General features: G+C 38.7%; 1 protein-coding gene and 1 long non-coding RNA gene across 4 annotated transcripts in view; one reads left to right on the top strand and one right to left on the bottom strand.

The window, feature by feature from the left end:
- Nucleotides 1-517: 517 nt before the first annotated feature.
- LOC138843504 (uncharacterized) lies at nucleotides 518-2,907 on the bottom strand. 2 transcript variants are annotated; one of them, XR_011378270.2, is made up of 3 exons: nucleotides 2,724-2,907; nucleotides 1,429-1,603; nucleotides 518-1,037 (listed from the first exon to the last, which is right to left on the bottom strand). It is a non-coding gene; the product is annotated as an uncharacterized LOC138843504 (long non-coding RNA). The 2 variants fall into 2 exon arrangements; XR_016212290.1 differs by lacking the exon at nucleotides 518-1,037 and having other exon boundaries at nucleotides 1,300-1,603; nucleotides 2,724-2,904.
- A 24-nt stretch (nucleotides 2,908-2,931) lies between these two features.
- METTL14 (methyltransferase 14, N6-adenosine-methyltransferase non-catalytic subunit) overlaps nucleotides 2,932-21,931 on the top strand; it is a 30,115-nt gene continuing 11,115 nt past the window's right edge. For both annotated transcript variants that reach the window (XM_070047676.2, XM_089302880.1), the window contains exons 1-7: nucleotides 2,932-3,135; nucleotides 9,817-9,905; nucleotides 10,558-10,645; nucleotides 11,676-11,756; nucleotides 12,408-12,495; nucleotides 14,934-15,024; nucleotides 16,730-16,871. In XM_070047676.2, the coding sequence (XP_069903777.1) occupies nucleotides 3,070-3,135; nucleotides 9,817-9,905; nucleotides 10,558-10,645; nucleotides 11,676-11,756; nucleotides 12,408-12,495; nucleotides 14,934-15,024; nucleotides 16,730-16,871 (645 nt within the window). In that variant the 5' untranslated portion in view covers nucleotides 2,932-3,069. The remainder of the gene's footprint in view (nucleotides 3,136-9,816; nucleotides 9,906-10,557; nucleotides 10,646-11,675; nucleotides 11,757-12,407; nucleotides 12,496-14,933; nucleotides 15,025-16,729; nucleotides 16,872-21,931) is intronic.

The raw sequence follows: 21,931 nt of genomic DNA, 5'->3' as shown, positions 1-21,931 counted from the left end.
AGCCAGCTGTGCCCCAATCCTTGCCCTCACCAAGCCCTGTAACAAGGGCACCTAACCTCATTCAGGAAGGATTGAGGATAAACTTTGAACATTACTTTTTGTAGAGGACAAAAACATTCCAACCATAGCAGAGATTGTGGAGGTCATTCTCATAAAATGCAGTTGGACATATACGTTCAGAGGAGTCATTGTCAAGGAGCTAGGGAGAAATGTATCCATTGTAATGTGGATCTCTTTTTACCTTTCTAATATAAGTGCATGTAAGTTAAACTGCTTCTTCAAAGAAGAATCATGTGGGAACTTCCTCAATTTATTCTCTTTCCTCCTACTATGACACAGACTCTCTGGTGGCTCTGATGTTGCCATGATGAAAATATATTAGTGGTAGGCACATATACTACTCTACTGTGCTCTGGTGTTTTAAAATCTCACTGGTGGAGAGATAGGTTTTAGAATTATATTCCCATTTTTGTAAAAACTGCAAAAACTTTCTGAAGGATTCCAGTGGCTTTGTAAATACTGTAAGGTAGTACACATCTGCATCTTTAATCAGTCAGATTCCCATGTGGGAAAACAGAAATCATTCAAAGTATTTTAACCAGACACCAGTTACTACAGAGAAATGGTTACACAGATAATGGGGGTAGAAGAGCAAAAGGGGAAAGTGAAATTAAAATAGAAACTCCTAACTGCAAGTGGCTACCAGTCTTAAAGCTGGTATACATAAGAGAGAAGGTTGTATTGTCAGCTCAAAAGCAAGGCCACTACTACGATGCCACATTGGGGGTTTGAGGAAAGGAGCAACAGCTTTAACTGACTGTGGGCTTTGTACAGGACATAGCCATTCCCTTGGATGCCAGAGCAAAGTAAAAGTAAAGAAAAACAATACTTTCCATTGTTCCACCTTCTGATTTCCTCCCTGTTCCTCCTGTAGGCACAATCTTACTGGAAGTCATCTGTCAGGGAAAGGTGTGAAATGTATGTAGCTTGCAGACACCCAGCCCAACCATCATCTTGCAGCAGCTGTAGGTGAAGTACTGGAATGAAAGACCACAGTCAATTAACTGAAATAGTACCTTTCCAGGAAAAAAAAAATTTCCTTACACAATATACCTCCATAAAGAAAAGCTGAATTATTTAATCTTTGATTTCTGCTAGGATCTAAGCTCTAACATAGTGCTTGTCATATAAAATGTTCAATAGCAGTAAAGATTTGTGTAAACAAATGTCCATTACCATCATTGCTGAATAGTTTAAACCAGTTTACTACTCAAATAATTAGCAGGTAAGACGTCCAACTGATTTTTGGGTATTTATTTTTCTTTGAAACACAGATACACAGATGCCCACAAATTTCCAGATGTCCACAACAGACAGGGCTGGGTCGGGCTGAAGTCAGCTTCTCAGAACTCCATCCAGATCCCCTACCTGGCTGACAGGGACTCCACTACTTGAGTCATCATAGCTGCCTGCCAGGGTGCACATTAGGAGAAAGCTGAAATCAGAAGGGAAGCTGGGATTCCAAATCAAGCACACTGATGTATGATGCAGATGTCCCAGGTAGAGTCTTAACTGCTATGCCAGAGGCCAAAGTGCCACCAATCTGTAAAGAAACATACATTAACTCATATTTTCAAAAATGTGTTATGGCATATGCTCCCTGGAAATTAATTTTTTAAAAATATTGCTACCATTACTCAAGAAATTTTTTAGAACACCTCTTTTAAAATTTTCTTTCAAAACCAGATCAGGGGGCCAGTGCTACAGCACAGTAGGCTAATCCTCCACCTGCAGCACTGGCATCCCATATGGGTGCTGGTTCTAGTCCTGGCTACTTCTCTTCCAAGCCAGCTCCCTGTTACGACGTGGGAAAGCAGTAGAAGATGGCCTAAGTGTTTGGGCCCCTGCACCCGTGTGGGAGACCAGGAAGAAGCTCCTGGCTCCTGGTTTCAGATCGACCCTGCTCCAGCCATTGCAGTCGTTTGGGGAGTGAACCAGTGGATGGAAGACCTTTCTCTTTCTCTTTCCCTCAAACTGTAACTCTATCTCTCAAATAAACAAATAAAATCTTAAAAAAAAAATGAGATCATGAGGTATATATAACACACATCATGCCAGATGCCATTTATTCTTTCAATTTTCACAACTCTGTGAGTAGGTACTCTTATTACTCCTATTTTACCAAAAACCAACCAACCAACAAACAAAAAACCCTATGGCTCAGGAGGTAGTTGACTAGCCAAGGTCACTCAGGTAGTGAGAGGCCAGGCTTCAATTCTGGGCAAGCTGAGTTTGTGCTTGCAGTTAAAAATGAGTCCTGGGGGGCAGGCATTGTGGTCCAGCAAGTTAAGGCATCGCTTCTGAAGCCAGCATCCCGAATGAGCACTAGCATGCCAGCTACTCCACTTCTGATTCAGCTCCCTGCTAACAGGCTTGGGAAAGCAGTGGAAGATGGATGAAGTGCTTGACGCCCTGTCACCCACGTGAGAGACCCTAATGGAGTTCCGGGCTCCTGCTTTGCAGCCATTTGGGAGTGAGCAGATGGGTGGAAAATATTTCTGTTTCTATAATTCTGCCTTTTAAACGATTAAATACATCTTAAGGAGAAAAAGGGTGGGGGGACATCTGTCAAGCTTTAAAACATCACGGGTGTCAACTAGGGAATTAATGGAAAAGCCAATCAATATTTCAGAACAGTATTTTAAACCATACTGATGACCTACCAAAGAGAGAGAAGTGAAAAACGATTGTCGATGGTCCCATGGCGGACCACCAAAGAGCATTTCTGGGCGGCGCTCAGAGGCCAAAAGGCTTGAGACCCCTCTAGCGCAGCAACGCCTCTCATTGGGTCCTTTCCAGGTGGCGTCAAGTTGCAGGCGTCCGATAGGAGGCGGGACTTCCGGATCTGGGCGCGCCAATTCCGGTCGCGCCGGAAATCCAAGCAGAGGAAAGCCTTGCTGGTGTGCAGTCGCAGGAGGTACTTCCTTGTAAAGTTTGCTCCAGTGATTCGCGAGATTGGACAGGGGTTCATTCAAGAGTGGCGAGTATTCGGGTGGTGAAAGACGGAACATGGATAGCCGCTTGCAGGAGATCCGAGAGCGGCAGAAGTTACGGCGACGGCTCCTTGCACAACAGGTCAGCAGCCAGGGGTGGCCCAGGTGGGGAGGGATCTCAAATGCGCCTGCGCGACCGCACTGTCGTTCTCCTGCCTTTCTCTGTCCTTGCTTCCTAATTCTGTCAGCGCCTTCCTGATCCCGCGACCCTGAGCCCTGGGCCTCTGGTCTTGTTCTCATTTCCCGTCGTGACCTGAACTTTCTTCCAGTTCCTGCCGCGGTCGTTGTGGTGCCACATTGAATGCTATGAGTAGGCCGGCGACGCGGCTCACTAGGCTAATCCTCCGCCTGCGGCGCCGGCACACCGGGTTCTAGTCCCGGTCGGGGCGCCGGATTCTGTCCCGGTCGCCCCTCTTCCAGGCCAGCTCTCTGCCACAGCCTCCGCGGGGAAGCAAGCCGGACAACAGAGCCGGCGGAATCGGGGGCGTCCTCGGACGCGAGTGGGTCAAGCCCCGGCGGCTCACCCGCACACACCCCCAGGGACGGGACGGGGCGCGGCAGAGGCGGCGGAGGAGGGGCCCGGAGGCTCCCGCCCCACAGACACACACCCCCAGCAGACGGAGCGGACCCCAAACGACGGCGGGCACGCGAGGGCGAGCCCGAGCCAGCGGGGGAAGGGACGGGCACCAGCGGGTCGTTCACGTCGTGACCGCACCTCGTCCAAGCGCGCCCCGACGGGGCAAGGCTCGAGGATGGCCCAAATGCTTGGGCCCTGCACCCGCGTGGGAGACCAGGAGGAAGCACCTGGCTCCTGGCTTTGGATCAGCGCGGTGAGCCGGTCGCGGCGGCCATTGGAGGGTGAACCAACGGCAAAGGAAGACCTTTCTCTCTCTCTCTCTCTCCCTGTCCACTCTGCCTGACAAGAAAAAGAAAAAAAGAAGAATGCTGTGATTACTCTTCAGCAGCCTCTAAGGAACGCATGCCAAGTGTCTGGCTAGGGCCTCCACGAGGAGGATACAAAGCTTTGGTATATAAGTAAATTACTGCAGTTCGTGGAAGGAGAAGCGACGTGTCCCCTAGATTTCCTTTCAGTATTCAGATGGTGTTCTGTGTCTTGTTATTTCTCGTAGTCAGCATCAATTCTTGAAATGTGGCTTCGTTGTTAACAGTGCTTTCTTTGGGATCAATCAATTTTAGAGCCTGCATCTTATCTTATGTATACACAATGTTCTGATCATTCACAGCGACCCCTTGAAATGAATGTTATTATTTATTTCTTCAAGAGTGAAATAGGGTTTAGAGGTTAAGTACTTTTAGCCCTGGTCACTCACGTCTCCACCAGGATACTGAACCTATGTTCCTCTCAGCAAAGCTTGTCTTGAGTATGAGTTAATTAACGTTTGCTGATTAGAGTACACATGTATAAAATACAGATTGCCCCCCATCTGCTTAAAGTCAGGGCTTTGTTTTCCATTCTTCCATTCAGATCAGTACATGTGATGAGGGAAATGATCATAGGCTTTAATGAGGCATCTTTGCCGTTAGTTTTCATAAATAATTTAGTACTAGTAAATGCATACCTGAAACCTGTCCTCTTTCATGATCTGATGAACAGATTTGTGGTATACTGTTGAAGTTGTGGGAATTCGGAATCAGATCTGTCCTTTGTCTCTCAGGCATTTCACTATTGGACAATCCAGGTATCCTTTTGAAGTCTTTTTACCAACTTCTTTTATCATGTTATTTTAAAAAACATTTGTTGCCACCGCATAAGGTGCTTCACTCACACATTCTAAACTTTAATCTTTGACTTAAAACACATTCATGTAATGATTTTTTAGCTTTACACTAAAAAAAAAATCAGAGACTCTAGTAGGTATTGACAAATGAATTATGAGTGAGTACACATAAACCTTAACAAGACTACAAGTATATTCCAGAAGGAAATCATTTAGTTACGAAGTAAATAACGAAAATCAGAACTTCAAATGTTATGGTCTTAAATATTAGACCAGATTTAGTAGCTCCACATCTAAGGTTTTTTCTACCTGCCCCTCTTCAGTGCAGGGATGGTTGGCTGCTCAACACACTCCTCCTCCCCCTTTTCCTTTCTTTAAACTGTGTACAGTGAAAATTGTCTTTACTGTATTTTTGTTCTCTGGTAATGTAATAAGCATGATGGTGCCTTCTATTAATACATCATTCCAGTCTGGCTGGTAGTTTTGTACAGTATAGTGTATGAATTGCTGTGCTGCAAAGCCAAACAGCTGCGAAATGTTGAAAAATCATTGAAGTATATAAAAATTGCAGTATCTTTAAAATCAGTAAAATGGACTAGCATATTATTTATCTTGTTTTTCAGTTAACAACTTTGCTCTCTGTGGGAGGGAGTCTTGTGTGTTTGGGAGGGAGGGAGGAGGAAGTCAATTATTTGAGTAAGTCTATAGTTGACGTTTCTCTTAGCTTCAATGTGACCGTTGAAATCACTTGAATGCTTAGAAAAGTCTGTCAGTTTGATGTACTTTTAGTGGCATTTTAAAAGTGGTTAGATTCCATAAATGGCAAGTACACCTGAAGTGAGGATACTGCAATTTTCGGGGGGAAAGAACAGCAGCTCTTAAGTGTTTGCATTTTCTATTTTGGGGGCAGGGAACTGTCATTCATTTTGCACAATTTCTTGAACTGATGTCAGCACCCGAATGGCTCCTGAATTTAAGTCTGGGATGACATCTTTTATTTTTACATGAATCTCTAAACAATTCTGTGAGCAAAGTTTGTAGCTGCTGGAGTATTGTCTGTCTGTATGGGAAGTTCCAGTAAACCACAGCTATGGCAAAGGTTATCCAATGTTATGCTTGGAGCAATCAGTACATATCATTTTCTGATGTTTCAGGCAAGAAGTGGGGTAAATAATTGTGACCACTTAAAGCTGCTTGTTAGCATGGAAGACTTCTCCATTCTATCTTAGTAAAAAAACAAACAGAAAAATGCACTTGACATAGTAACAAATTGCTTCTGAATTATGCAACTGCTTGCTATTTAGTAAACTAGCAAATGATGAACAGGTTTTGTTTTACATATACTGGGCAATATGAGTAAAATTCTGTCCTTTTTTTTCCCCTTTGAATGAGGTCGTCCATGTTGGAGGAAAAGACTTGCACTATTGCATTTATTTTAGGGACACAGATTTTCATAGTTTCCATTTTGGGGGAGCTTAAGATTTTTTTATTTGTTGATTTAACAGTTTTACATTTTCTGGTGTATAGTACTTGAAGTTCTTAACCAGAAAATTACGTTGAAGTTTTGACGCCTTTATTCAAACTTCTTTTAAATAAGTGGCCATTTTTTGTCAGTGTTGGGTCTCTCTCCCCCAACCATCCCTTCCTCCACCAACCATATTTTTCCTCTACTATTTTTTCCTCCTCATTTTACATATATGTATATATACATGCACACAGATGTGGGTGTATATATATGTATAGTGTGTGTGAGTGTGTGTATGTGTGTGTGTGTGTAATTTCCAGTCCAAAATATTGCCCTGTCCCCCGTGAAAACTGTTTTGGCACCAAAAGTGATGACCCTCAATGAGCTTACTAAGTGCATAAAATTTAATAATGACTGTCATTTATTAAATCCTTTCTTCAAACCTACAAATTAGATTATGGAAGCTTAGAGATGAGCAAGGTCACAGAGCTGGTAGTTTGCAAATTACAATTGTAATTTAGGCCTTTCCATGCTCGTTCTGGTATACTAGCTATCTCCCGGTCTTCCAGTTGGATGCAAACCAAGAAGAATGCCCCGTGAAACGGTAGTTTGAGTGATTCACTTGCCTTTCTCTGTGTGAACATGACAGACTTGTTTATTACTCTCTGGGATAGGATTTATGTAGTATACACCTTATGGTTTTTCAAAGTTGCCTTCCTTTCTGAATTTCATCTATCTTCATGGTGCAACCCAGAACTTAGTGATGAAATTTATCTTAATCTCTTAGGCTTATGTACTTCCTATAAGCTTAATTTTCCTTACCATTGATCCTTCCACTACTTTTATATAACTGTCATATATCATATAACGAGTTTGAGTGCAAAGTCTTTGCATTTGATTCCTGTTGGATTAATCTACCTTAGCATTGCTTCTTGCACAAAGTAGACTTTTAATAAACATTTGTTAATTGACAAGATACCAGAGTAGAGCACAACTCAAAGTGTGTGATTTGCCTAGTTTGCTTTTGTCTTTTGGGTGAGAAAGTTGGGTGCAGTAACTCCCAGACAATGATGTTGGCAGTTGAACTACTGCTTGACTAGCAATTTTTACCTCCATTTAAAAAAAAAAAGAAAAAGAAAAAGAAGAGGAAGAAATTTATCTGTCTATTAGAAAGGCAAAATAACAGAGAAAGGGAGACAGACGTCTTTTATCTCCCATAACAGTCAGGGCTGAGGCTTGTAGGCAGCCTTTGGACAAATCAAGGCCAGTCTTGGCTTGTGGAGTTCTTGGGATAAGAAAGTCACATACTCCCATCCTGAAGGAGGGTGTTAATCAAGAACACTCTGTTAAAATTACCTGTGCTACTGGAGGCCCCAATAAGTTGCATGCATATGTTGTTATCTTTTGTACTTCTTTGTGCTTCTTTGATCTACAGCTGGTTATGTATAAATACCACCGAGACATTAGAATAAACGAGCATTGATCAGCCTTGTTGTCTTGGCTCCAATTCTCTGTGCTCTTGTCCCTCTTTTCATTCCCACTCCCTCCTTCAGGTTCCATTCGACTGGTGTGGCTGGCCTGCACAGAGGCTGAGGCCAGGAGCCTGGAACTCCATCCAGGTCTGCCTCATGGACTGGAGCCGCCATCCACGGCCTTCCAAGAAAAAAGCTAGATTGTAAGCCGAGCAGATGGGAATTGAACTAGCACACCAATATAGGTTGATGGCATTACAAACAGTAGCTTAACCAACTGTACCACAACATTTACTCCCTACCTGTTACTTTAACTTGTAGCTTTGTTTTAAAAAATCATGTATGCCTTTGTTTAATGCCAAATTTTCATAATTATTAAAGTAATGTACTTAGTCCACCATAGTAAAACTCTGTTGTTGTCTTGATCTAGTCATTTCACAATTTTTTAAAAAATATTAACATAGCAGCTAAGATGTCCAGGTCCTAAATTGGAGTGTCTGGATTTGATTCCTGATCCTGACTCATAACTCCTGATGTAGACCCTGGGAGGAAGGAGGGATAACTCAAGTAATTTGGCTTCTGCAACCCTTGTTACCAAGGTTGAATTCCTGGCTCTCAGCTCAGCTTGGCCATCACGAGCTTTTAGGAAGTAAACCAGCAAATATGAGCCCTCTTTCTCGATTTCTCTGCAACATATATTTTTTTTTAATTTAAAACATTTCCGTGGTCATACAATGTATCCTAATGTAGATCCTAGTAGAAAATCTTCCTTCATTCTACACACATGTGTTGAAGATCTATCAGGCATTTTACTACTTGGTAAACATATGTATCCTAACAAGGCAGTCAGGGTTCTTAGCCTCAGGGAGTTTAGAGCTTATCAGGAAGAAGTGAACAAAAGTAAACTGGTGAAATGATTCAGTTACAAATGAAATAATTGGAAGTTGTGATAGAAACTATAAAATAGCACAAATAGAAAATAAAATAATTAAAATTATGTTAAGATATAAAATTATTAAGAAAAACTGTAAAAAAAAAGTGAACAATGGAAGGGGGCTACCTGTCCTATATATATAATCATTATATATAATAATCATGGAAGAATTATCTTTGAAGAAACTTGTACTCACCTGAGATATAAAAGCAGAATAGATAATCATACGAAGAAAGTTAGAAAGCACTCCAACTATAGGAAGTAGATAGATGTATTGCCTACTGAGTAAAGAGAAAACGGGTCAGGAGGATTGTATGAAGGAGTTGAAATTTCAGAAACAGTTAATATATTAAAAGAGATTTATCCTTAGAGAAAACTGAGGAGAATCATATGAAGTGGGTAGAATAAAAGGTTGGGAGGCAGTGTTTGAGATCAAGGCTGGTGACTTGCTGCTCTGATACTTTAGTATGCCTTCTCGCCTCCCCTGAACTAAAGAGATTATTTAATGCAGATTTGTTCATACCTTTCTTGTACTTAAAAGTGTTCCTCTAGATTTTTCAATGCCTAGGAATTACCTTCTGCCTTTCTTCTTGTGGCTTCTAAAGTTTTCCCTAAATTGTTCCTATTCTATAGCCAGTCTTTTCTTAACTATAATTTGGTTCTATTTGTTATATTTTGTGAAATTTTCCCAGCTGCCAACCAAAAGTGACATTACATTTTATAATTATTAGAAAAGCTTAGCTTGAAAAAAACTGGATCCGTTTTTGGTAGATTATGGACATAAGATGCTTCTACACCCTTTATAAATACTGTTGCCTTTCAGATGCTACCACTACTAAATCATGTTTTATTATTTATTTTAAACTAGGAAATTGGCTAAAGTTAAATGTATTCATTTCAAATATAACGGAATACATAAAGTGCTTTTCTATCTGTTAAAATTATTCTTAGTTAACGTGATTTTGTTCCAAGGTGTTTCACTTTGTCTTGCAGGTTAATTAATCTATTTGTTTGCTCTGTGAGATGTTTTTTATTTATTTATTTATTGATATTTGATATATTAAATGCCTAGAAGTGCTATGTAGTGCATTGTGATCCAGTTTTGTGTTTTTTTTGTTTGTTTGTTTTTGGTTTGGTTTTTGCCTTTTCTCAGTTGGGAGCTGAAAGTGCTGACAGCATAGGTGCTGTGCTAAACAGCAAAGATGAGCAGAGAGAAATTGCTGAAACAAGAGAAACTTGCAGGTCAGTCAAAGAATTTTTTTTCTTTTATTGGCATGTTAGTATTTTGAAAGGGTCGTTGTTTTCATGGTTTGGAAGTGTGTTACAAAACATCAAAATTGAGATTTTAGAAACATTGGTTTTTATTGTCAATTTATGAAATAATTTTCAAAAAATATGGTTCTCATTTATAAGTTAGAAAATGTCAGATGAAGAATTTGCTTATATATGAGAAATAGTTGCATTTTTCTAAAATTTTTACAGAAGAAAATATATTTTACCTTGATATCAAAAATGTATTTTTGATAGTTTAGAAAGTGTTATAGAATTTTTGAATACTGTAGTTATGAATTTAGATATTAATTTTGCTCAGCACAGATTAAAATTTATGTAATTATGTACAGAAGCTTTTTGATGAGACATAGAAATTTCCTTTTATAATATATCCTTCAAACAGCTTATTGTCTCATTTGGTTGCTTTTGTAAAAATAAAGCACAACATTACTAATTAATAAGGTTTATGACTTTGGATGATTTATAAACTGAGTAAATAGTTACTGGTTAATCAGGAAAAATTTTCCTTGTTCTGTTTTATAGCCTGTTATTTAATGTTATTATTATGTGCATTTATACATCTTGTATATATTTATGTGTGATGTGCATATTTTGTTGTTAGGGCTTCCTATGATACCTCTGCTCCAAATGCAAAACGTAAGTACTTGGATGAAGGGGAGACAGATGATGACAAAATGGAAGAATATAAGGCAAGTAGAAAACGGAATAATTTTATATAGTCAATAAAATAAATAAATCCTGTGTCCAGCATTAGCTTAGGATGCCTGCATTCCATATTGGAGTGCATGAGTTCCAATGCCCGTTCTGCTCTTGATTCCAGCTTCCTACAGATGTGTGCCCTGGGAGGCAATCATGATGTCTTAAGTAATTGGGTTCTTGCTACCTTGTGGAAGGCCTGGATTGAGTTCACAGCTTTTGGCTTCCTCTCTCCCCTGTTGTGGATATTTGGGGTGTGAACCAATGAATGGGAGCTTCCTCTCCCTCTCTCTTAAAAATAAGCTTATAACAAAAAAAATATTTTAGCAACTCATGGTATAGAACCATTTCTGAAAGAGCAAAGAAAACCCAACTTCTAAAATTATAGTTGCAATATTTATTTGATAAGAAAGTATTATATACTCAAAAACCCTACCTCCATTTTTTCAAGTTAATTGTTGTATATATTTAATAAAGAAGATAAAGCATAGTTTCCACAAGGCACTAGAAAGTTCAATGATGGAATTAATCTAGTGAATATTCTTATGTGTTGCACTTTGATGTATACTAATTTGTAACCTAAATATTTTTCTAAATATTTTGTTAGGTTTAACCCTGTATAATTGTGGATAATATTTTCAGCTTATAAAAGCAGTATTTTCAAATGGTTCAACCTAAAAGAAATAAAACAAGCCCCATTGGTGGTCATTTCTTTTGTGACTCAAGCTAAATTCTTACATGTAGTGTATTATAAATGAGATAAATGAGGCTAGATAATTCAGTATATAAAACATTAGTAGTTGCAGGTATCATTCATGATAATGATGAAATTTTTATTTTGTTGTAAAAAATCAGCCAGTCGAAGCCCGTTATAAGGAACGAAGACTCCAATGTTTGACTTTAATGCCAGTTTGAAAGATTACATCTTAGGGTAGGGAAAGAAAACATTTATGTTGAGTATTAATCAAGATATGATAGAGGAATGGCCCCTGAACATTAAATGTTTACATAATCTTTTTCAAGGATGAACTAGAAATGCAACAGGAGGAAGAAAATTTGCCATATGAAGAAGAGATTTACAAAGATTCTAGTACTTTTCTTAAGGTAAAATAATCTTCAAATCTTATAACTTCATATTTAAGGTCCATACTGCCTGAAAAGATTTTAAATACCTATTTGTCTTCAAGATCTTTTTTAATTATTGAGGCATCTTTCTAATAAAATAGATAGCATTTAAAATTATTCATGAGGGGCCAGCACTGTGTGTGGCATAGTAGGTTAATCCTCCACTTGTGGCACTGGCATCCCATATGGGCACTGGTTCTAGTCCCGGCTGCTCCTCTTTGGGTCCAGCTCTCTACTATGGCCTGGAAAGCAGTGGAAGATGGCCCAAGTGCTTGGGCCCCTGCACCTATATGGGAGACTGGAAGAAGCTTCTGGCTCCTGGCCTCGGATTGGCTCAGCTCCAGCCATTGTGACCATTTGGGGAGTGAATCAGCAGATGGAAGACCTTTTTCTCTGTCTCTCTCTTTCACTGTCTGTAACTCTGCCTCTCAAATGAATAAATAAAATCTTAAAAAAAATTTTTCATGAAAGATTGGTTTTACATTTAGCTATTTAGGGTGAGATAATAGTGTGTTCATGTTTTCAGTTTTTTTTTTAAATTTCTCTTTGTATTTCATATAATAAAAAACCAAGTACAAAGTTAATGTAATGGATTACATACTTTTAATTTAATTTTGACTTTTCCTTTAGGGAACACAGAGCTTAAACCCCCACAATGATTACTGCCAACATTTTGTAGACACTGGACATAGACCTCAAAATTTCATCAGGGATGTAGGTAGGTCACATGTCTTTGGAATATGCTGTTGCTAGCTCTGGATTATATTGAAGTAATTAATCCATTTTTTGTGTTATTTCTAACCAAGTTATTTTTCCTAGCTCGACTTCCTCTTTCTGTTCTCAGGGCTTCCATTGTATCTTCCTTTGCCATTAAGTCATGTTATTATTTTTTTCTTTGTGGGTTTTTTTTTTTTTTTTTTTTTTGGCTCCAGTTTGGTTCTGTGCCTATTTTTGCATTTTATCATTTTATTGAGATAATTTATATATGATCCATCTAATCGATTTATAGACTATAGTTCACTGGGTTTCAGTATATCCACTTAGTTATGCAATCATTGCTACAAAAGATTTTAGAACATGTTCATCCCTATAAGGGATTCTTGTACCCATTAGTAGTTAGCTCTCATTTTTCCCTCTCTTCTCCCCCTACCCTTAAGTAACACTAATCTTCTTTCTGTCTACATATTGCCTTTTCTGGATATTTCATTTAATATAATATATGTTCTTTTTTGATGAGCTTCTTTCACTTAGCATAGTAGTTTCAAGTATCATTGAAGTAACAAGTATTCATACATAATTTCTTTTTACTGCCAGTGATATTCCTGTGAATGTGTGTATCACATTTTATTTATTCATTTGGGTGGTTTGCATTTTTTTCAATGTTATATACAATAATGTTATGAACATTTATGTAAAAGTTCTTATGTGGGTAGATGTTTTCATTTTTTCATTATATGATTAGGTGTAGAATTTCTGGTAATTCCCTGTTTAACTTTTTGAGAAACTACTGAACTGTTTTTCAAAGTAGTTGCATCATTTTACATCTCTACCAGCAATGCACAAGGTTTCCAGTTTCTTTACATCATGGACAATGTTATTGTCTGTAGTTTTGATGATAGCCACCCCAGTGGGTGTGAAGTGGTAGCCCATTGTGGGTTTAATTGGCATTTTCCTGCTGAGTAATGATGTCAAACAACTTTTCATAAGCTTGTTGACCATTTAAGTATATTTGGAGAAGTCTCCAGTTTGCTGCTTCAATTGAATTTTTGAAAAGTTATTGAATTGTCAGAGTTCACATAATCTGTGTGTGTTCTTTATATATTCTGGGTATAAGTGTCTGCAGTCTTTCCCTTATTCTGTGAGTTGTCTTTTCACTTTCTTGATGGTATGTTTTTCAATTTTGACGCAATCCAGTTTATTTTCTTTTATCACATTACTCTTGATGACAAAACTAATTTTAATGATTTTATAAACAAAATTTAGGTATAGCATAAAAAGTTATGGGAAATTGTACAGTCAAAATGGATATAAACGTTTTAGCTCTTAAGACACTTGCTTTACCATGGCAAAGAAAATGTGTGTAGAAACCATACCAGATTAAGAAAAAGTTGTAGAGCCGGCGCCGTGGCTCAATAGGCTAATCCTCCACCTTGCGGCGCCGGCACACCGGGTTCTAGTCCCGGTTGGGGCGCCGGATTCTGTCCCGGTTGCCCCTCTTCCAGGCCAGCTCTCTGCTATGGCCAGGGAGTGCAGTGGAGGATGGCCCAGGTGCTTGGGCCCTGCACCCCATGGGAGACCAGGAAAAGCACCTGGCTCCTGGCTCCTGCCAGGATCAGCGCGGTGCGCCGGCTGCAGCGGCGGCCATTGGAGGGTGAACCAGCGGCAAAGGAAGACCTTTCTCTCTCTCTGTCTCTCTCTCTCACTGTCCACTCTGCCTGTCAAAAAAAAAAAAATAAAATAAAATAAAAGAAAAGAAAAGAAAAAGTTGTACTTTCTGATTTGTAGATAATGGAGAGCTAACTCTACTGTATTGAAACCTGACAGTAATAAAGTCTACAAATTTATTTTATTTAAAAGGTGGTCCACAAACATTCACTGAGAAAACATTTTTCTTTTTCATGTTGAAGTTATTAATAACTGTACTTTTGGCTTTTAAATTAAGAAGTTTTCATAATTTGTATCATTGTAAGTGTGCTTCCAGAGAGGGAAAACATGGAAAATAAAAGAAATACTTGCTTTCTCTGCTTTGAAAAACTTTCCAAATTTTAACATTTAAGAGAGGAGTGCTTTTAGGTAAAAGAAAAACCAAACATATAAGAAAGATAATTGTTTTTTCTTTTCCTGAAAATAGGATGAGTAAACTTGATGTAACAAGCAGACTGTTTATCTCAATAAATAGGAGAAATTGAATGATGTATGTTCTTGAACTAGGCTTTAGGTCATAGGATTTTTACCTGCATGTGGTCTTAGGATCATTAGGTATGAAATATGTGATGCATTGTTTAAAAATCCTAGATCTTAAATGTTTTAAAAAATGTTAGAGTGCTGTGTGGATTGGGTTGTTTTCTTGGGGGGCGGGGCACATAAACTTTGCATTCACTGATACTCACTTCAGTTGGAATGAAATTGAGAGTTTTACTGTTTTTTTCTCCTTAGGTTTAGCAGATAGATTTGAAGAATATCCTAAACTGAGAGAGCTTATCAGGCTAAAAGATGAGCTGATAGCTAAGTCTAACACTCCTCCCATGTAAGTGTTTTTAGTCATTTTTTAATTCCCAACTCAGGCTTAAAGTATTAGTTTATCTTTTTAAAAAATATTTAGTGCCTATGTGAAATTCACATAATCTGTTACTCTATCTCTTCTTTGTAGAAAAGTATATTAATTTGAAACTCTGGAGCTGAGTCTACAGTAGGTTGTCATATAACTTTTTGTGTTTGTGTGCATTCCAGATAATTCATTTCAAGTGCTGCTAAATATTTTTTCTTCTTAGAAAATCATTCAGTTAATTTTATTCTTGATGTTCCTGACAGTTTCATTAAAATATCTTTCAGTAACTTTTTTTACACAAAGTAATTTATTGAAGAAAGTTTTTAAAATTTAGATGAAGGAAAAGAAGAAAACAAAAATTAATTGTAACTTAGCATCCTGAGATACTGTTCTTAACAGTTTAGAATATAATTCATTTTAACCTTTGCTAAATGGTATGTTTTCCTTAGAAATGTGTGTAAAGTCTTTAAAATTGTAGAATATTCCCATTTACGTTGTTTCGCATGTTTTGTATATTTAATAAAATATGACCTGTGAGTTATTAGAAGAACATCAAAGAAATCTCAGTATGTGGGAAAGTCTACATACACCATAATATTCAGCATATTTAAAAATACTCTTGGGGCAGGTGTTTGGCCTCATCATTAAGCAGCCAGTTATGATGCCATGTCTCACATCAGAGTTTCTGGGTTCAAGTCCCAGTTCTAGCTCCTGATTCCAGCTTCCTGCTAATGCACTCTGGGAAACAGTAGGTGATAAACTCAAGTAGTTGAGTCTCTGCCACCCAGGTGGGAGACCTCGATTTAGTTCCTAGCTCCCACTTCGCCCAAGCCTAGTCCCAGCTTCTGCAGACATTTAGGGTATGAATCAACCTCTCAAATTAAAATACTTTCATGGTATGTAAAAATAACTCTTCAGTAGAGGTTGGTAATCTGCAAAGACTATTAATACAAATATTTTTATTCATGAGAAAAACTAGCCAAAGAAAATGTCCAGGGGCCAGCACTGTGGCATAGTGTCGCCGCCTGCAGTGCCAACATCCCATATGGGCACTGGTTCGAGTCCCAGCTACTCCACATCCGATCCGGCTATCTGCTGTGTCCTGAAAAAGCAGTAGAAGATGGCCCAAGTCCTTGCGCCCCCACACCCATGTGGGAGATCCTGAAGAGGCTCTTGGCTTCTGGCTTCAGATCAGCCCAGCTCCAGCCATTGCAGCCATTTGGGGAATGAACCAGCAGATGGAAGACTCCTCTCTGTTTGCCTCTCTGTATCTCTGGGTTTCAAATGAATATATAAATCCTTTTAAAAAAAGAAAATGTCCATATTTAGAAATTAGTTTTTAGAAGGAAGAATTTGAAACTTAGAAATAGTCTTCATATCCTAACTGAACAATTGAGAAGAAAAGTAATATAATATCCCTTAGAAAATTCAGATAACGATAAAAGAGGGTTCATAGATTCACATTTGAGTATGGATTTTCAGTGTTAAAACAAGAGGATATCCATGGGGAATAAGTTGATTTTTATTTTGTAGTGTAATTAAGTCCACGTCTTAAGAAAGAGCTTGGTAGATTAATGTCTTTACTGAAGAACGAAGACCTCCATGAAAAGATACTTAGTAATTAACTTGTGATTGTTTATAAAATCGCATTTAAAAATCTGATTTTTGCATTTTAATCAAATAGGTACTTACAAGCAGATATAGAAGCATTTGACATCAGAGAACTAACACCCAAGTTTGACGTGATTCTTCTGGAGCCCCCTTTAGAAGAGTATTACAGAGAGACTGGTATCACTGCTAATGAAAAATGCTGGACTTGGGATGATGTATGATGACACTTTTTACATTGTGATTAATTTGTTTTTCAAATAAATACACTTGCTTAATCAGAAAGTGAGTTCAAAATATCTCTACTACTGTGGGGATTATAAATATAGATTTATAGTATTTATTGTAGCTGAAGGCCCAAAGGACATTGAAAAATATTATCTTTAATTTGATTCCTCTCCTTGAGGTAAAAATAGAGTAGATGGTAAGTAGGCTATCAAAGACTCAGAATACCTTCTTACCGTCCTTAGGTATATAGCTAGAAAGGCCTAAAAGCAGAGAGAATGACTAATAATTTATTCTGCATTTGATTAGTTTTAGTAAACATCTGAATGTGTGTTTGTCATATAAGCACATACGGACATAAACCATGATTTTTTTTTAAGGAACTTAACAGTATACATAAAAAGAGTATGCATGCATACTATCATTATAATAAAACTGTGATAAAGTTATATTTTCCTAAATAAAATATTTTAAAATGTAAAGAAATAAATAAATTGATGACTTCAGTTAGTTACGTAAATGTTTGTTTTTACTGACCAATACCAAAAATAAGAAATACTTATCAAGTACCACTTGTACTAGGTACTGGATATTCAAAGATGAGTAAGACTTAGTACTTTACCATGAATAGCATAGAGTTTAATGGAATGAACATTGACCTAAACCAATAATTATCTTTTAACTTTGTTGGTTCCATAATGGAGAACTGTATAACATGATATGAGGGTAACTGACCAAGCGTATGAAGATGGGACATTTGAACATAGAGGATTTGACACCTAAACCGTAAAAGAAATTTTGGAATTTGCCAGGGGGAAGAAAAATGTGGGATAGGGATTCCAAGCAGAAGGGATAGCAAATAAATGGTGTAGACCCAAAACATGATGTCTGGTCTGGGAGGGAGACTGATCCTGAAACATGGACTTGGATTATTTTCAGTTTCTGTTTTAAGATCTTGGGCCTTATTCTGAACACATTAAGATATCTTAATGAAAGATGTCTTTGAAAACCTTTGAGAGGTTTTAACTATTTTTTGGTAAAATGGTTAGATTGATGTGTGGAGGCTGGACTAGAATGTAGGAAGTCTGGTAAGGGAGGAGCAGTTAGAAATCTTTTCCAATAGCCTGGTTCTGAGATGAAGGGACCCTGAATTAAGATATATAGTAGTAAGATTAGAAAGAAGGTGATAAATTCAATAATGTTTGTGAGAAAGATTTGGTGATTGGATGAGGAAGAGTCCAGAATAACTCAAGGTTTTTGTCTTGGGATAATTGGGTCATTACCAAATGAGAGAAAATGTGAATTGAAGAGGAGCAGAGTTAGAGGGGTTAGATAATATTGAATGTGTTTGTTTTTATGTATATGTGAGCCATTCAAGTAGAAGAGGGAAGAGGAACATAAATTCAAAGGACATACAGAACTGGTCTCAAATAAGAGGTTTTAGAAAATTAGCATAAGGGCCAGCGTTGTGGTGTATTAGGTTAAGCCCTGTGCATGATGCCAAAGTCCCATATGGGGCCAGCTGCTCTATTTCTGATCCAGCTCCCTGATAATGCACCTAGGAAAGCAGCAGAAGTTGGCTCAGGTGCTTTTGCCCCTGCACCCACATGGGAGACCTGGAAGAAGCTCCAGGCTCCTGGTTCTGGCATGGCCCAGCCCCAGCCATTGCATCCATTTGGGAAGTCAGCAGATGAAAGATTGTGTGTGTGTGTGTGTGTGTGTGTGTGTGTAACTGCCTTTCAAGTAAGTAAAGAAAATCTTGGGGCCAGTGCCATGACACAGTGGGTTAAGCTATCATCTGCAGTTCTAGCATCCCATATGGCACTGGTTCTAGTCCTGGCTGCTCCACTTCTTATCCAGCTCCCTTCTAATGTGCCTGGGAAAACTGCGGAGGACGGTCCAAAGTCCTTGGGCCCCTGCACCCATGTAGAGGCCTGGAGGAAGCTCCTGCCTCCTGGCTTTGGCCTGGCCCAGACCCAGCTATTGCTGCCATTTGGGGAGTGACCCAGCAGATGGAAGATCTCTGTCTCTCCTCTCTTGCTCTCTAATTCTGACTTTCAAATAAATAAATAAATAAAATTATTTATAAATCTTTATTAATCTAAAAAGTGATAAATCTTAAAGAAAAAAAAGAAACTTAGCTTATTAAACCCATGCAAGTAGATGAGTTTGAGGGTAGTGTCACAGGTAAGGTAAAATGTGGATTGACGGTAAAGCCTGAAGGGGATATTTGCATTATAGGGGCATGTGTAAAAGAAATATGAAGAAGAATCGGTCAGAGATTAAAGAGGAGAATGAGGACAATATGAATGTTTTAAAACCACAGAAAGAGTATTTCAATGAGTAAAATCAAGGAGTATCCCGTGTAGGAGAGAGGTAGGGTGAGGAAAGGACTGCTGTGTCAGGAGAAACTGCTCACAGTCCTGTGTGTCCCTTTCTGAGTTCATTGTAGTTACTTTTAAAACTATTTCTCAAGATTTGCCTCCAGTTCTTTTCAATGTTTTTGCCTGTGAGCTTTAGTATCTTGGTACTTTATACTTTTATGGCTCTTACCACATTAAAACAGTTTCTTCTTTGCTGATTATAAGTGCAATCTGTGCTTATTGTTGAAAAATCAGAAATTACACAGTGTGGGAATCCCAGGTCTTAATATTCTTGATGTTTGTTGATGAGAATTTTTTCAGATAGATTATACAAATTTACATTCCTTCCAGTACTGTTTAAAGAATTTCTGGTTCACTATATCCTCATCAAATTTGAGTATTAATATTAAGAATGTCTTTGTCAATTTGGTTAAAAGAAAAGAAAATTTAAGCAATGAATATTATTATGTCTTTGATTAGTAGTTCTGCTAAACTTTATTTTCTCTCGCTGTTCCGTGAGGTTTGATCAGTAAAGACACAAGAGCTTCAATTGTGGTAAACAGAGTTTATAACTTCTGGTTTTTTAAAAGACTTTTTTTTTTTTTTTAATTTCTTTGAACATCAGAGTTACAGAGAGAGAAGGAAAGAGAGAACTCACATCTGCTGGTTCACTCCCCAGATGGCTGCAATGGCCAGTGGTGTCAGGCAAAAGCCAGGAGCTAAGAGCTTCATCCCATTCGCCCATGTGGGTACAGGGGCCCGAGGAAGTGGGCCATCCTCCACTGCTTTCCTAGGCACATTAGCAGGGAGCTAGATTGGAAGTGGAGCAGCCAGGTCTCAAACCAGTACCCTTGTGGGATGCTAGTGTCATAGACAGAGGCTTAACATCTGCTATACCACAATGCTGGCCCCTATGTATAATTCTTGATTTTAGTTTAATTTCACTGAATTTAAACTCTGGCTGGCATATTAAAAAGTTTTATCTGACCCTAGAGCCCTAAACTCTCTTAACCTTTATGTGCTATTCTAAAGAAAAGTGCCAGTAGCTAATATAATAAATACAATGTAAACAGAAAAAGCATAGGATATCACAAGTACTCTTTCAAATTTCCATCATTAGTGGTCAATGTTAAGAGTGTAAGCATTTATTTAAATTTTTCTTTCTTTTTTATTTGAAAAGCATTTAAAGTAAGAACAGTTACTATAAAGGAGAATAATTTGCTCAATGTTCTTTTCTGCTGTACATCATCATCACTTATCTTTTGCTATTACCACATGTAAACTTGTAGGATTGTGTGTGTTTGGGGGGGCTTCCATATACATTCATATTGTGACTAAAAAAATTTGTTACTGTGTTATGAGACTACTACATAAAGAGAGATTTCTGGACTTAAGAAAAAGTGTAAATAGGTTTATGCATGTAAACTTATTTCCATTACTACTAACAAGTACATAATTTTTTAAAATCTGTTTAAGTTAGAAATGCTGTGGTTTTAGCCAGCGCCGCGGCTCAATAGGCTAATCCTCCACCTAGCGGCGCCAGTACACCAGGTTCTAGTCCCAGTCGGGGCGCTGGATTCTGTCCCGGTTGCCCCTCTTCCAGGCCAGCTCTCTGCTGTGGCCAGGGAATGCAGTGGAGGATGGCCCAAGTACTTGGGCCCTGCACCCCATGGGAGACCAGGATAAGCACCTGGCTCCTGGCTTCGGATCAGCGCAGTGCAGCGGCCATTGGAGGGTGAACCAACGGCAAAGGAAGACCTTTCTCTCTGTCTCTCTTTCTCTCTCACTGTCCACTGTGCCTGTAAAAAAAAAAAAAAAAAAAGGAAAGCAATGCTGTGGTTTTAATTCAAATAGAAGTCAAGATTTTCTTCATTATTTAAACTAACAGATTTTTGACTGAACCATGTGATGATTTCTGAAAATTCTTAACTTTAAGGGGTTGGAGTGAAGAATGTCATATACATTGGTTACTTTTATAGTCATTTATATGAGAATATAGGATTCCCAAAACCTAGACATTGAATTATTGAAGAACAATTTTTTTAATGTGACATGCTCAGTATATACAAGGCAAACAATTTTTTTTTCACTTAAGACTTAATGTCATTAGATAATAAGCTCTTCTTCTTCTTTTTTTTTTTTTTTTTTTTTTGACAGGCAGAGTGGACAGTGAGAGAGAGAGACAGAGAGAAAGGTCTTCCTTTGCCGTTGGTTCACCCTCCAATGGCCGCCGCGGCCGGCGCGCTGCGGCCGGCGCATCGCGCTGATCCGATGGCAGGAGCCAGGAGCCAGGTGCTTTTCCTGGTCTCCCATGGGGTGCAGGGCCCAAGCACCTGGGCCATCCTCCACTGCACTCCCTGGCCACAGCAGAGGGCTGGCCTGGAAGAGGGGCAACCGGGACAGAATCCGGCGCCCCGACCGGGACTAGAACCCGGTGTGCCGGCGCCGCTAGGCAGAGGATTAGCCTAGTGAGCCGCGGCGCCGGCCGATAATAAGCTCTTCTTTAAATATTGGAAATCAGAGTCCTCACTAAGCATTTGTTGTCATGTTTTAATTTTGCCCCTAACTTTGGACTCATCTAACCTCTTTCCATTTCAGTTTCTTTCTCCATAAATGATAGTGTTGCTATAGAATATCTCTCAAGCTCCACCTTATAATATTCTGTAGATAGTTTTCTATAAGTTCTTTCC

This window comes from Oryctolagus cuniculus, chromosome 8 (assembly GCF_051225735.1).
Source record: "Oryctolagus cuniculus isolate XC-2025 breed Fujian yellow rabbit chromosome 8, ASM5122573v1, whole genome shotgun sequence".
Taxonomy (NCBI): domain Eukaryota; kingdom Metazoa; phylum Chordata; class Mammalia; order Lagomorpha; family Leporidae; genus Oryctolagus; species Oryctolagus cuniculus.
The sequence above is the reverse complement of the archived record's forward strand: the minus strand, read 5'-3'. Positions and strand labels throughout refer to the sequence as shown.